Source organism: Pelophylax lessonae (genome assembly GCF_965119305.1).
Source record: "Pelophylax lessonae genome assembly, chromosome: 12".
In the NCBI taxonomy this organism is placed as follows: Eukaryota; Metazoa; Chordata; class Amphibia; order Anura; family Ranidae; genus Pelophylax; species Pelophylax lessonae.
In genome coordinates, this window is record NC_138779.1 from 598954 (window position 1) to 612717 (window position 13764).

Below are 13764 nucleotides of genomic sequence, written 5' to 3' on the forward strand. Positions count from 1 at the left end.
ACCGCCTCACTATCCTGTCGCCTCACCATCATACCGCCTCAAGATCACAGCTTCTCACATCCCACCACCTAGAGATCCCGCGATCTCAGCAGCCCACTGCCTCAGGATCAAGTCACCTCACATCCTTCTACCTCACCATCCCGCCGCCTCAAGATCCCACCGCTTCACCATCCCGCCACCTCGAGATCACACTGCCTCACCATCCTGCTGCCTCACATCCCGCCGTTTTGAGATCCCCCCAGCTTGAGATCCCATGGTCTCACCATCCCGCCACTTTGAGATCCCACCATACCCAGTCGCCTCACCATTATGCCGCCTCGAAATCCCGCCGGGTTACATCCCACTGCCTCGGGATCCAGTCACCTCACATCCTGCTGCCTCATCATCCCGCCGCCTCGAGATCTCACTACTTCGAGATCCCACCACCTCACCATCATGCCGCCTCGAGATCCCACCACCTCACTAACCTGCCGCCTCATCATCTCGCTGACTCAAGATCTCACCAGCCTGCCACCTCGAGATCCAGTCACCTCCCATCCCGCCGAACCAACATCCCGCCACCTCGAAACCCCACCGCCCCACATCCCGTAGCCTCACCATCCCGCTGCCTCGAGATCCAGTCACCTCACATCCCGCCGCCTCACCATCTTGCTGCCTTGAGATCCTACTACCTCACCATCCTGCCACCTCGAGATCCCGCCACCTCGAGATCCTACCCTCTCACCATCCCAACGCCTGGAGATCCCACCGCCTCACACTATCCCACTATCCTGCCGCCTCACCATCCCGCTGCCTCGAGTTCCAGTCACCTCACATCCCCCTGCCTCACCAGCCCACCTCCTCGGGATCCCACTGCCTCAGGATCCAGTCATCTCACATCCTGCTGCCTCACCAGCCTATGGACTTAAGATCCAGTCATCTCATATCCCGCCCCCTCGAGATCCCGCCGCTTCACATTCCATCACCTCAAGATCCTACTATAAACAAAGATCACATAGGACAACCATCCACTGACACCAACAATAGGGCACTATTCCTCCCACAGACACCAATGATGGGGCAGAAATCCTTCCACCGACACCAAGGATGGGGCACTATTCCTCCCACTGACACCAATGATGGGGCAGAAATCCTTCAACCGACACCAAGGATGGGACACTATTCCTCCCACTGACACCAATGATGGGGCAGAAATCCTTCCACCGACACCAATGATAGGACACTATTTCTCCCACTGACTCCAATGATGGGGCACTATTCCTCCCATTGGATGCTAGGACATTTTCTACTCCTACTAGCCCTGGTGTGACCCCCTATAGTCTAAATGACAGTGTAATGGCCCTTTGCTTAGAAAGTTTGGAGACCCCTGGTGTAGACCATCGTCTGGTTGGAGGGCCATCGTGCCCCTGTAGGGGGTGGGATGATAGGTTAAAGGCCACTGTGACGGCTTAAAGTATTTGGGATATATTATCTCTGGTTCAGGATTTGGGGAGCTCCAGCTGGACTGGTCAGGTGGCCACCATTTGGACCCCCCAGAAATTCCCCAAAGATCAGAGCGAGGAGAAGTCCCCTGCATTTTGGGGAATGATTTTGGATATCGCTGAGCAAAGTATGGTGGAGCACCAAGAAATATCTGTTCTGCAGAGGTTGGTTGATGTGAAGTTGATGTTCACCCCATACTCTGACCTCATATGCTGACCCTACATATGGACCCCCACATGCCGAGTCTGGATCTGATGCTGGAAACAAAGCAGCGGTCTCCAAACTGCGGCCCGGGGGCCAGATACAGCCCTATGCCTGTCGCCTGGGATGGCATTTTCACAGAAATACTGTTCCAGTCTCTCAATCCAGGAACTCCAGGTTGTCTGTTCTCCATCAAATTCACTTAATGTCCCGATCAATGACATTTTCCTGCTGGGCTCTGTGGGTGTTTGTATCCAGCTGACAATCCAGAGTTTTTTTCTTCTTCTTCTTCTTTTCCTTTCTCACACGGATAGTAACCTTGTAAATCCCACCCTCGTCGCCACTGTTATATTCTCCGTGTTGTGAGAGACACAGGACTCTGGTCTGGAACAACGGATGTTTATTCAGGACTCACTGTACACTACAACATGCATTACAGGACAGCTCTGTATATCAATGCATCCCTTACATGTCTCTAAGATGGCCACTCTGCCCCTTGACCCTTGTCATCACTCCTGGGTGGAGCCAGCCTTAAAGAAACAGTACATGTGAAACCCTTCAGGTATAACAGCTTGCCTTTATCTGGCTCTTGGGGTACTATTTAACCCACAGATATGAAACACTATTCTGCCCAGTGACATCAACAATGGGGCACTATTGCTCCCCCTAATACCAAAGATGGGGGACAGTTTACTCACACTGATACCAACAAAATATTTATATTCCTGCTGGCCACAGTCTGGCCCCCCTAAAGTCTAAAGGTCAGTAAACTGGCCCTTTGTTTAGAAAGCTTAGAGACCCCTGATGTAAAAATGATTATAAAGCTGACCTTCTACGAGAACTTCTCTGCCCTACGTGAGGCCGGCTACCCAAAGAAGCATTAAAAAGCAAGGCTGCCATCCAGGAAAAGGTTTGGGCGGAGTTGGTCTTTAACACAGACATACATAAGCAAGGAACGGGAAATGGTGAATTCTGAAACGTTCAGTAAAAGGAGGTCTCCTACCTTCAAGGTCTTGTAGTAGATGGAGCGATTGATCTCCAGAGGGCAGAGGTTCTGCTCCTTCGCTGAGCGCGCCCAGTTAATGTAGCGCAGCCAGTTTCCTTTGTGGGGGTCGGTGGCATCCACACACATCCAGCCCAGGTTGGGGTAATACACCTAGAAATACAGAAAGGTTCAGCTCTGGCTGGAGCACACACTCCACACACAGCTGGGCTTCAATGGCAGGTAAGGACATTTAGGATGAAACAAGCGCACAGGTGGCGGCGGGTTCAGAGCTGCACAAGCAATCCACAATACTGGACACACACATAAGCAATTTCAAACACTTCCCTCCCGCTTTAGAACAGATTAGGAAGAGCTCCTGAGATCCCAGCCTGGGAAATAGAAATCCATAAAACGGGATTGGCCTTCATCTGACAGTTGGCCATACATGGGGCAATTTTCAGTAGAGCATGGCAGGGGTCACCTCCTGGATGTATAGCATGGCAGGGGGGAGGGAATTTCACGTGTTTTGGCAGGAAGTGTATTGACCCATTTTTGGCTCCATCTGGTTGGCAGAACTCCTAAAGGATGCCACCCACCTGACGATCTCCAGCAGATGAGCATGCTGGGTAAAAAAAAAAAAAAAGGGAAGATCTTCCAATGAATTGACTTTTACCATGAAACAAACACTGGGGGGGAGGGGGTCTTTATAAGAAAATTTGCGCAGCCGCTCATCCAGTGAATCTGCAATTACCATTGGTTACATTTATTTGCCAATTCCCTCTAGCATTCTCTAGAACTATTACATTGTAGGTTACAAATACACACAATACTAAAAGTATTGGGACGCCTCTCTATATACATTATACACCCCCTCCCTATATACACTATATTACCAAAAGTATTGGGACGCCGGCCTTTACACACACATGACCTTTAATGACCCCCAGTCTTAGTCCGTAGGGTTCAATATTGGGTTGGCCCACCCTTTGTAGCTATAACAGCTTCAACTCTTCTGGGAAGGCCGTCCACAAGGTTTAGGAGTGTCTATGGGAATGTTTCACCATTCTTCCAGAAGGACATTTGTGAGGTCAGGCACTGATGTTGGATGAGAAGGCCTGACTCGCAGTCTCTGCTCTAATTCACCCCAAAGGTGTTATCAGGTTGAGGTCAGGACTCTGTGCAGGCCAGTCAAGTTCTTCCACCCCAAACTCACTCATCCATGTCTTTATGGACCTTGCTTTGTGCACTGGTCCAAATCATTTGATGGAGGGGAGATTATGGTGTGGAGGGGGGATTATGGTGTGGGGGAGGGGGGATTATGGTGTGGGGGAGGGGGATTATGGTGTGGGGTTGTTTTTCAGGGGTTGGGCTTGGCCCCTTAGTTCCAGTGAAGGGAACTCTTAAGGCGTCAGCATACCAAGACATTTTGGACAATTTCATGCTCCCAACTTTGAGAGAACAGTTGCCGACGCCTTAAGAGTTCCCTTCACTGGAACTAAGGGGCCAAGCCCAACCCCTGAAAAAACACCCCCACACCATAACCCCCCCCCCCTCCACACCATAATCCTCCCTCCCCCACACCATAATAGCCCCTCCACCAAATGATTTGGACCAGTGTACAAAACAAGGTCCATAAAGACATGGATGAGTGCGTTTGCAGGCCTTCTTGTCCAGCATCATTGCCTGACCTCACAAATGCGCTTCTGGAAGAATGGTGAAACATTCCCATAGACACTCCTAAACCTTGTGGACGGCCTTCCCAGAAGCTGTTATAGCTGCAAAGGGTGAGCCAACCCAATATTGAACCCTACGGACTAAGACTGGGATACCATTAAAGGTCATGTGTGTGTAAAGGCCGGCGTCCCAATACTTATGGTATTATAGGGTATGTGTTACCTATGCACCTCAGCTCCATCTAGTGGCCATAAATAGGAATTTTACCACTGTCCATAAAAGGATATTTGTGAAGATGAGAAAACAACCTAAAGAGGGAAGAGGGAGAAAAGAGGGAAGGAGGGAAGGAAGGAAGGCAGGGAGGAGGTGGAAGAAAGGAAGAGGGAACAAGGGACAGAAGGCAGGGAGGAGGAAGGAAGGAAGGAAGGAAGGAAGGAAGGAAGAAGAAAGGAAGAAAGGAAGAAGAAAGGAAGGAAGGAAGAAAGGAAGGAAAGGAAGGAAGAAGAAAGGAGGAAAGGAAGGAAGAAGAAAGGAGGAAAGGAAGGAAGAAGAAAGGAGGAAAGGAAGGAAGAAGAAAGGAGGAAAGGAAGGAAGGAGAAAGGAGGAAAGGAAGGAAGGAGAAAGGAGGAAAGGAAGGAAGGAGAAAGGAGGAAAGGAGGGAAGGAAGGAGAAAGGAGGGAAGGAGGGAAGGAAGGAGAAAGGAGGGAAGGAGGGAAGGAAGGAGAAAGGAGGGAAGGAGGGAAGGAAGGAGAAAGGAAGGAGGGAAGGAGGGAGAAAGGAAGGAGGGAAGGAGGGAAGGAGGGAAGGAAGGAGAAAGGAAGGAGGGAAGGAGGGAAGGAAGGAGAAAGGAAGGAGGGAAGGAAGGAGAAAGGAAGGAGAAAGGAGGGAAGGAGAAAGGAGGGAGAAAGGAGGGAAGAAGAAAGGAGGGAAGAAGAAAGGAAGGAGGGAAGAAGAAAGGAAGGAGGGAAGAAGAAAGGAAGGAGGGAAGAAGAAAGGAAGGAGGGAAGAAGAAAGGAAGGAAGGAAGGAAGAAGAAAGGAAGGAAGGAAGAAGAAAGGAAGGAAGGAAGAAGAAAGGAAGGAAGGAAGAAGAAAGGAAGGAAGGAAGAAAGGAAGGAAGGAGAAAGGAAGGAAGGAAGAAGAAAGGAGGGAAGGAAGGAAGGAAGAAGAAAGGAAGGAAGGAAGGAAGGAAGGAAGGAAGGAAGGAAGGAAGGAAGGAAGGAAGGAAGGAAGGAAGAAAGGAAGGAGGGAAGAAGAAAGGAAGGAAGGAAGAAAGGAAGGAAGGAAGAAAGGAAGGAAGGAAGGAAGGAGAAAGGAAGGAAGGAAGGAAGGAAGGAAGGAAGGAAGGAAGGAAGGAAGGAAGAAGAAAGGAGGGAAGGAAGGAAGGAAAGAAGGAAGGCAGGAAGGCAGGAAGGAAGGAAGGAAGGAAGGAAGGAAGGAAGGAAGGAAGGAAGGAAGGAAGGAAGGAAGGAAGGAGGGAAGAAAGGCAGGAAGGAAGGAAGGAAGGAAGGAAGGAAGGAAGGAAGGAAGGAGGGAAGAAAGGCAGGAAGGAGGAGGGAAAAAAGAAGGAAAGTTCATGTGTGTGTAAAGGCGGGCGTCCCAATACTTTTGGCATATAGTGTATGTATTACCTATGCATCTCAGCTCCATCTAGTGGCCGTAAGTAGGAATTTTACCACTGTCCATAAAAGGATATTTGTACAGATGAGAAAATAAAGAACATTTGGTTTTTGCCCAAGTTGAGCAGAACGAGTGTACTTGCATATGCTGGGTGAATGGCTTTGCACAATTTTCAATAAATAGTCCCCTAAATGCCTCATATATGTCGGTTCCACACAAAAGATGAAAAGTTTCTGCTCCTCACATTTCCTTCCGTAGCCCATTCCATGCACCACCATGGAAAGGTCCTCCAGAAATCACAAGAATTATCCATTATTTGGACAAATCTAAAGATCACAGGGAGGAGGAACCTTCACATAACCCCGGTATCCTGGACCCCCAATCTTCAGCAATGAAGTCCTGGTTCTGGCCGATCTCCCATGTCCCGGTTTTGGGAGAATTTTACAGATTTTTGGAGTCTAAAGAGTAATTGATATTAAATCTCAGAAAGGGGACTCTGAAGCTGAAGATTCTCTAGCAGCTGAGGATTCACACATCACATCTCCTTCATGATCTGCTGAGCTTTGAGACTGAGCAAGCAATGCAGCCAATGGGTGAAGGCAGCAGGATGGGGGGAGGGGGGGTGGGAGGGACATTACCAACAGAAAGAGAACCTTATAGATCTCCAGTGAGACCACATCTGGAGCTCGGCCAGCAGTTCTGGAGACCTCATCTCCAGAGGAGCTTTAAACTAAAAGAAAAAGAAGAGCAGCTAGACGGGACATACGGCTTTACCAGTCACACTCAGCAGTTGTAGACTCTCCTGGGGGGACAAGAGCTCCTCCACTTCCTGGACCGTGTCCAAAGACACAGGACCTCCACATCCATCCAAAGACACAGGACCTCCACATCCATCCAAAGACACAGGACCTCCACATCCATCCAAAGACACAGGACCTCCACATCCATCCAAAGACACAGGACCTCCACATCCATCCAAAGACACAGGACCTCCACATCTATCCAAAGACACAGGACCTCCACATCTATCCAAAGACACAGGACCTCCACATCCTTCCAAAGACACAGGACCTCCACATCCTTCCAAAGACACAGGACCTCCACATCCTTCCAAAGACACAGGACCTCCACATCCATCCAAAGACACAGGACCTCCGCATTCATCCAAAGACACAGGACCTCCGCATCCATCCAAAGACACAGGACCTCCACATCCATCCAAAGACACAGGACCTCCACATCCATCCAAAGACACAGGACCTCCACATCCATCCAAAGACACAGGACCTCCACATCCATCTAAAGACACAGGACCTCCACATCCCACCAATGCTCCAATGTGCCGCCTTCTTTGCACAACCTTCTTCTAGAAACCTTTTAACCATTGCAAATGATCAGTCTTACGGACCCTGTCTAGAAGGAAGGAAGGAAGAAAGGAAGGAAGGAAGGAAGGAAGGAAGGAAGGAAGGAAGGAAGGAAGGAAGGAAGGAAGGAAGGAAGGAAGGAAGGAAGGAAGGAAGGAAGGAAGGAAGGACGGACGGACGGACGAGGGAAGGAGGGAGAGAAAAGCAAGGGAAGGAGGAGGAAGGGAAGAAGAGATTACACTTACCTTTTCAGCTCTGGCTCTCCGTTGCAACTCAACAAAGTTCCCATCACAATCTCCTCTCCTCCCAAGTTCCAAAATTGGGGGCCAAGCTTACCAATTTTAGACAGGAATCCATCACCCAGGAAAGTGGGATCAGAAGGGGAAGTGATTATTTTAATAGGACGTGTGTTGTGGTACTGTAGGCCTGCAATTTTATACTTCCAATGGTTGCCTTAACATCGTCCACAGGGGCCAATCAGGTGCAGACAAGGACTAGTTAATTTCCTGTTCTATACAGTGCAGTTCTTTACAGAGAACATACGACTCTTCACCAGCTACCAATCTAACCTCCTTATGGTGCTTACACATATGGAGATCAGTTTGGGTGGGAGAAAGCCAACCTCAAGGTAAATATGAGTATGAGTATGGAAGAGAAAGGGACACAAAGTCTCGGGAGAAAGGGAAACCCGGTCTCGGGAGAAAGGGGCACCCGGTCTCGGGAGAAAGGGGCACCCACGAGACTCACATCACCACCCGAATCATAGCATACCACGAGACTCACATCCCCGCCACATCCACACACCACCCGAATCATAGAACACCATGGGACTCCCATCCCCAGTCACACCCCACCTGAATCAGATAGAACAAATAGAACTGACTAATGAGCGGAGAGAACGGGGAGAACACTTCCAAAAATATCAAAACTAAATGTTTTCCACCTACAGCAAAGAGGACCCCCCCCCCCCCCCCATGCTCACTGCCTGCTTAGCCTCAGACCTGGACGAATCATGTCACATGGAAGATCAGAACTTCGGGACATTCCGGTCACCTTCTTCCAGGTGGAGGAATTTAGAGTCAGCAAAAAAAATCAGGATGACGGTACAGGAACTCAGAGCTGTGACAACTACAACTCCCCTCATCCACTACAAGCTGAAGGGAGCAACGCATTTATAGCCTACATCCAGACCCTCTGGAGGGATCGAGGGCGTCCTCCAGTGGTCAGAAATGGCACATTCATTGTAGATCTCAGTCACATGGAGAGAGCGGATCAGTCTGTTATGGACAACAACGTGAGGAAAGATGAGAGAGAGGCTTGGATTCATTTTCTGAATAAGGACAATAAAGCTTCCCTCCTGGAGTGGATGGAAAGGTGTAATAATATTCCTGTACAGGGTAATGGTCAGAGGAAATATGGTGACCCTCCTGCAGACTGGGCTGGAGAGGGGATATGGTGGCCCTCCTGCAGACTGGGTTGAAGAGGGAATATGGTGGCCCTCCTGTAGACTGGGTTGGAGAGGGAATATGGTGGCCCTCCTGCAGACTGGGTGGGAGAGGGAATATGGTGGCCCTCCTGCAGACTGGGTGGGAGAGGGAATATGGTGGCCCTCCTGCAGACTGGGTGGGAGAGGGAATATGGTGGCCCTCCTGAAGACTGGGTTGGAGAGGGAATATGGTGGCCCTCCTGTAGATTGGATTGGAGAGGGAATATGGTGGCCCTCCTGCAGACTGGGTTGGAGAGGGAGTATGGTGGCCCTCTTGCAGACTGGGTTGGAGAGGGAGTATGGCGGCCCTCCTGCAGACTGGGTTGGAGAGGGAGTATGTCGGCCCTCCTGCAGACTGGGTTGGAGAGGGAGTATGTCGGCCCTCCTGCAGACTGGGTTGGAGAGGGAGTATGGCGGCCCTCCTGCAGACTGGGTTGGAGAGGGAGTATGGCGGCCCTCCTGCAGACTGGGTTGGAGAGGGAGTATGGCGGCCCTCCTGCAGACTGGGTTGGAGAGGGAATATGGCGGCCCTCCTGAAGACTGGGTTGGAGAGGGGATATGGTGGCCCTCCTGCAGACTGGGTTGGAGAGGGGATATGGCGGCCCTCCTGCAGACTGGGTTGGAGAGGGAATATGGTGGCCCTCCTGCAGACTGGGTTGGAGAGGCTCCTTCACTTGGGACAGAAATATTTCATCAACAATATCCCTCAAAAAATCTATAAAGATAAAGATTTCCACCTTTTCAGACTGCTGGAACATTGTATGAATTTCATCTTAAGATGACTTTTAGTGGACTTATCGAGGGTGAGCTAGCGGTCTCCATGTTTCATGGATATGAGATTCTACCTAGCTGCAAGACTGGAGTCTGCAAAAGCATTTAAAACTGTCATCTGGAGCTGGGTGGCCTGCCCTGTGTCCTGGACAAAAAAGTCTTCCTTACCAGTGTCTGAATGAAATGACTGGACCTGGAGAACGTCTCTTCACTGGCCCTAACATGGAGAAGAAAAAATCTTGCATTTCCCACCGAGCGGCCACCCCGGCAAAGAGTCCGGTGTGAAGGTTCCCTTTTACTCTGGTTGCTGTATCCAGGTAAACTGGATGAAGAACTCAATAATGAAAAAAATATTTCAAGATCCTTTTAAAGCCTCATTCTAGTGTTCCTCAAATGAGCATAAAGTGGATGTAAACCCCCCATTTATGACATTTGGCCTGGGCACTTATCTGTAGTGTTTACTTATCTCTCTCCAAAGCCCTAAGTCCCATCTCCTTCTGCTGCTCCATTCCTCTGTTATCAGCATGATACTTTCTGAGTTCTCCCACACAGGAGATAAAAGCAGCTGGAGATTTCTGTTGGAGTGGGTGCATAAAGATAGATTAGCAGAGAGCTGGTCTATTTACAGAGTGGGTAGATAGGTGGGTGGGTGGTTAGGTAGGTGGGTGGTTACATAGGTGGGTGGGTCGGTAGGTAGGTGGGTAGATTTGTAGGAGGTGCTAGTAGTCGCAGAGAATACTTTTTGAAAGCCTTTTTTTTGTCCATTGCACTTATCACTTTTGTTACCACAATGTTTTTATATCACTTTTCTTTTTTTTTGCCCCGGACGCGTTTTATTTTTCAGCTTAAAGTTTATCAGTTTGTTTTTATTTTCACTTTTTTGCATCTTAATGATTGGAGACATTTGCGATTTACATTTTAGGAAATCTGTAATACGAGCTAAAACATGGAAAAGAAGAAGAACTTTACATTACACTCCCCCCCCCCCCCACCAAAGTCAGGGGACCCATCCCCCTCCCAATATCTGGGGGGCCCATCCTCCTCCACCCACCAATCTCAGGGGGGCCATCCCCCTCCCCCCACCAATCTCAGGGGGCCCATTCCCCTCCCCATCACCAATGTCAGGTATGTAAACAGGGTGGGGGATGTTAGGACTTGCCATGGGGGCGGTTCTCTATTTCCTGTGGGGCCTGTGATTGGAGGAACACTTACCTCCCACATGTACACATTGTTCTTCACCTGGGACCTCTTCTTCTTCTCCCCAACAAAAGGTCCAAATTTCTTCCCTCGGGGGAGGGGCTTCCTGGCCCAGATACCTGGAAGAAGAATTCGGGAGTCACGTTATTCATGGTGGAGACACTCAGGGGGTGACCGCTATAGTGGGGGAGGGGCAGGGTTGCTCTGACTACCGTCTCTGGAGTCATGTGACCACCCACCTCCTGTTGGGAGGGAAATCTCCCCAAATAATTTTTTAGCAATGGAAGCCAGCGGGGGGAGATCACTGCTCTTCACAGAGGAGGCGGGGCTTTGTGGTCACATTACATTGTTATGGTTATGAATTGTATGCAAAACCACGGGGGCAAAAAAAAAGGGGCAAGAACAATTTTGGGTGTGTTATTCAATAGGAATGGGAGTGACTTCACCCGGGTTCATTCCTTTGCCCATTGGCTGCGCTAAGTACCAATCAGAAGGAATGAAGTCACACCGGGGAGAGCTCAGTCCACCAATCACCATCGGAGGAGGTGCGTTTTGGGGGTGAGTGAGGGGAGGGAGGGGGGAGGGACTCTTATGAGCCAATAGTCATAGCTAAGTGTCCTGGATTTGCCAGGACATTCTAATATTTTGGCCCCCTTTCCTGCCAATGCGGTGTCGGGAGGGGCCCTCCTATTCCTGCCTTCTAGGAATACTGATCTTCCCGTACACACAGCTGCCCTGGGGGGGGGGGGGTGGAATACTGATCTTCCCGTACACACAGCTGCCCTGGGGGGGGGGGGTGGAATACTGACCTTCCCGTACACACAGCTGCCCTGGGGGGGGGTGTAATGCTGATCCTCCCGTACACAAAGCTGCGCGGGGGGGGTGGAATACTGATCTTCCTATACACACAGCTGCCCGGGGGGGGGGGGGGTGGAATACTGATCTTCCTATACACACAGCTGCCCGGGGGGGGGGGGGTGGAATACTGATCTTCCCGTACACACAGCTGCCGGGGGGGGGGGGGGGGGGGGTCGCCTGGTCACGAGGGGTTAATGACTTAAACTGATGTTGGCCGACTCACCCAATCTCAGCTCATTCACTGCGGACGCACCCAGCGCCACTTCCTCAGGAAGCCCCCTCAGCACATGTTCCGGCACGTCAGCCAATGACTCGGCTGCTTCTTGGGACCTAATTGCATCCTACGAGCCAAAAATACCAACAGATAAATTAGAGAAACCCTTTTCTATCTTCCAATTCCAATCCATTATTATTATAGATTTCAGAACGATCAATCAGAATAGTCATTGGATCAGGAAGGAGAATCAGAACACGAATTCGGGAGGATTGTCTCTTCACCCAAATATTTCTAGGCTGATCCGTGGAGGACGTAGGGATCAGCAAATGGGGGGGTTGGAATTTGGTTGCACTACTTTGGTCTGACTTTCCGGCAACTTGAGAACCATAGGGGTTGGGGTTAGGTTAGGGTTAGGTTGGGGTTAGATTGGGGATAGGTTGGGGTTAGTGTTAGGTTGGGGATAGGTTGGGGTTAGTGTTAGGGTTAATGTTAGGCTAGTGCTAAGGTTAGGGTAAAGTAAGGGTTAGGTTGGGGTTAGGATTAGGTTGGAGTTGGGTTGGGGTTAGGTTGGGGATAGGTTAGGGTTAGGTTGGGGTTATGTTGAGGTTGGGTTGGTGTTAGGTTTAGAGTTAGGTTGGGGTTGTGGTTGGTGTTAGGCTGGGGTTAGGTAGGGGTCGGGGTTAGGTAGGGGTTAAGGTTAGGCTGAGGTTGGGGTTAGGTAGGGGGGGGGTCGGGGTTAGGTAGGGGTTAGGTTGGTGTTAGGGTTAGGTTGAGGTTAGGGTTTGGGGTAAGAGTTAGGTTGGGGTTAGGGTTAAGGTTAGGTTGGTGTTAGGGTTGGGATTAGGTAGGGGTTGGGGTTAGGGTTAATTTGGGGTTAGGGTTAGCTTGGAATTGGGGTAAGGGATAGGTTGGGGTTAGGGTTAGGTTGGGGTAAGGTTTATGTTGGGGATAGGGTTAAGGTTTGAGTTAGGTTGAGGTTAGGTTGGGGTTAGGGTTTGAGTTAGGTTAGGGTTAGGTTGGGGTTTGGGTAAAATTAGGGTTAGGTTGGGGTTAGCCAACTTTACCCTAGCCCTAGCCTAACCCCAACCTAACTCTAACCCAAACCCCAACCTAACCCTAATGCCAACCTAAGCCTAACACCAACCCCAACCTAACCCCCAACCTAATCCTAACACCAACTCCAACCTAACACCAACCTAACCCTAACCCCAACACCAAACTTAACCCCAACCTAACCCTAACAGCAACCAAACCCTTACCCCAACCTATCCTTAACCCCAACCTAACCCTAACTTTACCCTAATCCTAGAACTAGCCTAACCCGAACATAACCCTAACCCCAACATAAACCTTACCCCAACCTAACCCTTACCCCAACCTAACACCAACCTAACCCTTACACCAACCTAACCCTAACCTTAACCCTAACCCCAAACTAACTCCAAGCTCAACCCAACTCCAATACAACTTTAACCCAACCTAATTCTAACCTAACCTTAACCCCAACCTTACATAAATTTCTTTACTGAAATTTTGATACAATCAACACAACACTAACTTACAAAGTTCACATAAAAAAAAGAAGAAAAAAAATGCATTTAACCCAGAAATACTTTTGGTGTAGTCTACACATGGGACTTTCTTTGCCCCTACTCGATTCCAACCTAATTCCAAGGATATAGCATATGTGTCCATAAACCTATGAGGCCGTGACCGGATCTGCCAACCACCCAGACCATATCCGATCATATTTTTTCAGGCAACCCCTGTGTGCATACGTTTCTTAGTACATTGGTAGGTTACTAATTGACAAGGCCCTTCCAAAAGAAGACAGTGGGGGGAGCCATTTTATTCCAGTGTAGAGTAATAGCCTACCGAGCAAAAAACAAGAGGAGACTAACTAATATTTTT

General features: G+C 49.6%; 1 protein-coding gene across 3 annotated transcripts in view; it reads right to left on the reverse strand.

Annotated features, from left to right (window-relative positions):
- The window catches only part of PRDM2 (PR/SET domain 2), a gene marked incomplete at its 3' end in the record, with an annotated part of 100472 nt that overhangs the window by 48606 nt on the left and 38102 nt on the right, over nucleotides 1-13764 (reverse strand). For 2 of the 3 annotated variants that reach the window (XM_082274482.1, XM_082274481.1), the window contains 3 exons: nucleotides 11860-11977; nucleotides 10794-10897; nucleotides 2687-2839 (listed from right to left, as the gene is read on the reverse strand). In XM_082274482.1, coding sequence (XP_082130608.1) covers nucleotides 2687-2839; nucleotides 10794-10897; nucleotides 11860-11977 — 375 coding nt within the window. Of the gene's footprint in view, nucleotides 1-2686; nucleotides 2840-6598; nucleotides 6691-10793; nucleotides 10898-11859; nucleotides 11978-13764 lie in introns of those variants that run through there. The other variant, XM_082274483.1, reaches the window with a different exon arrangement.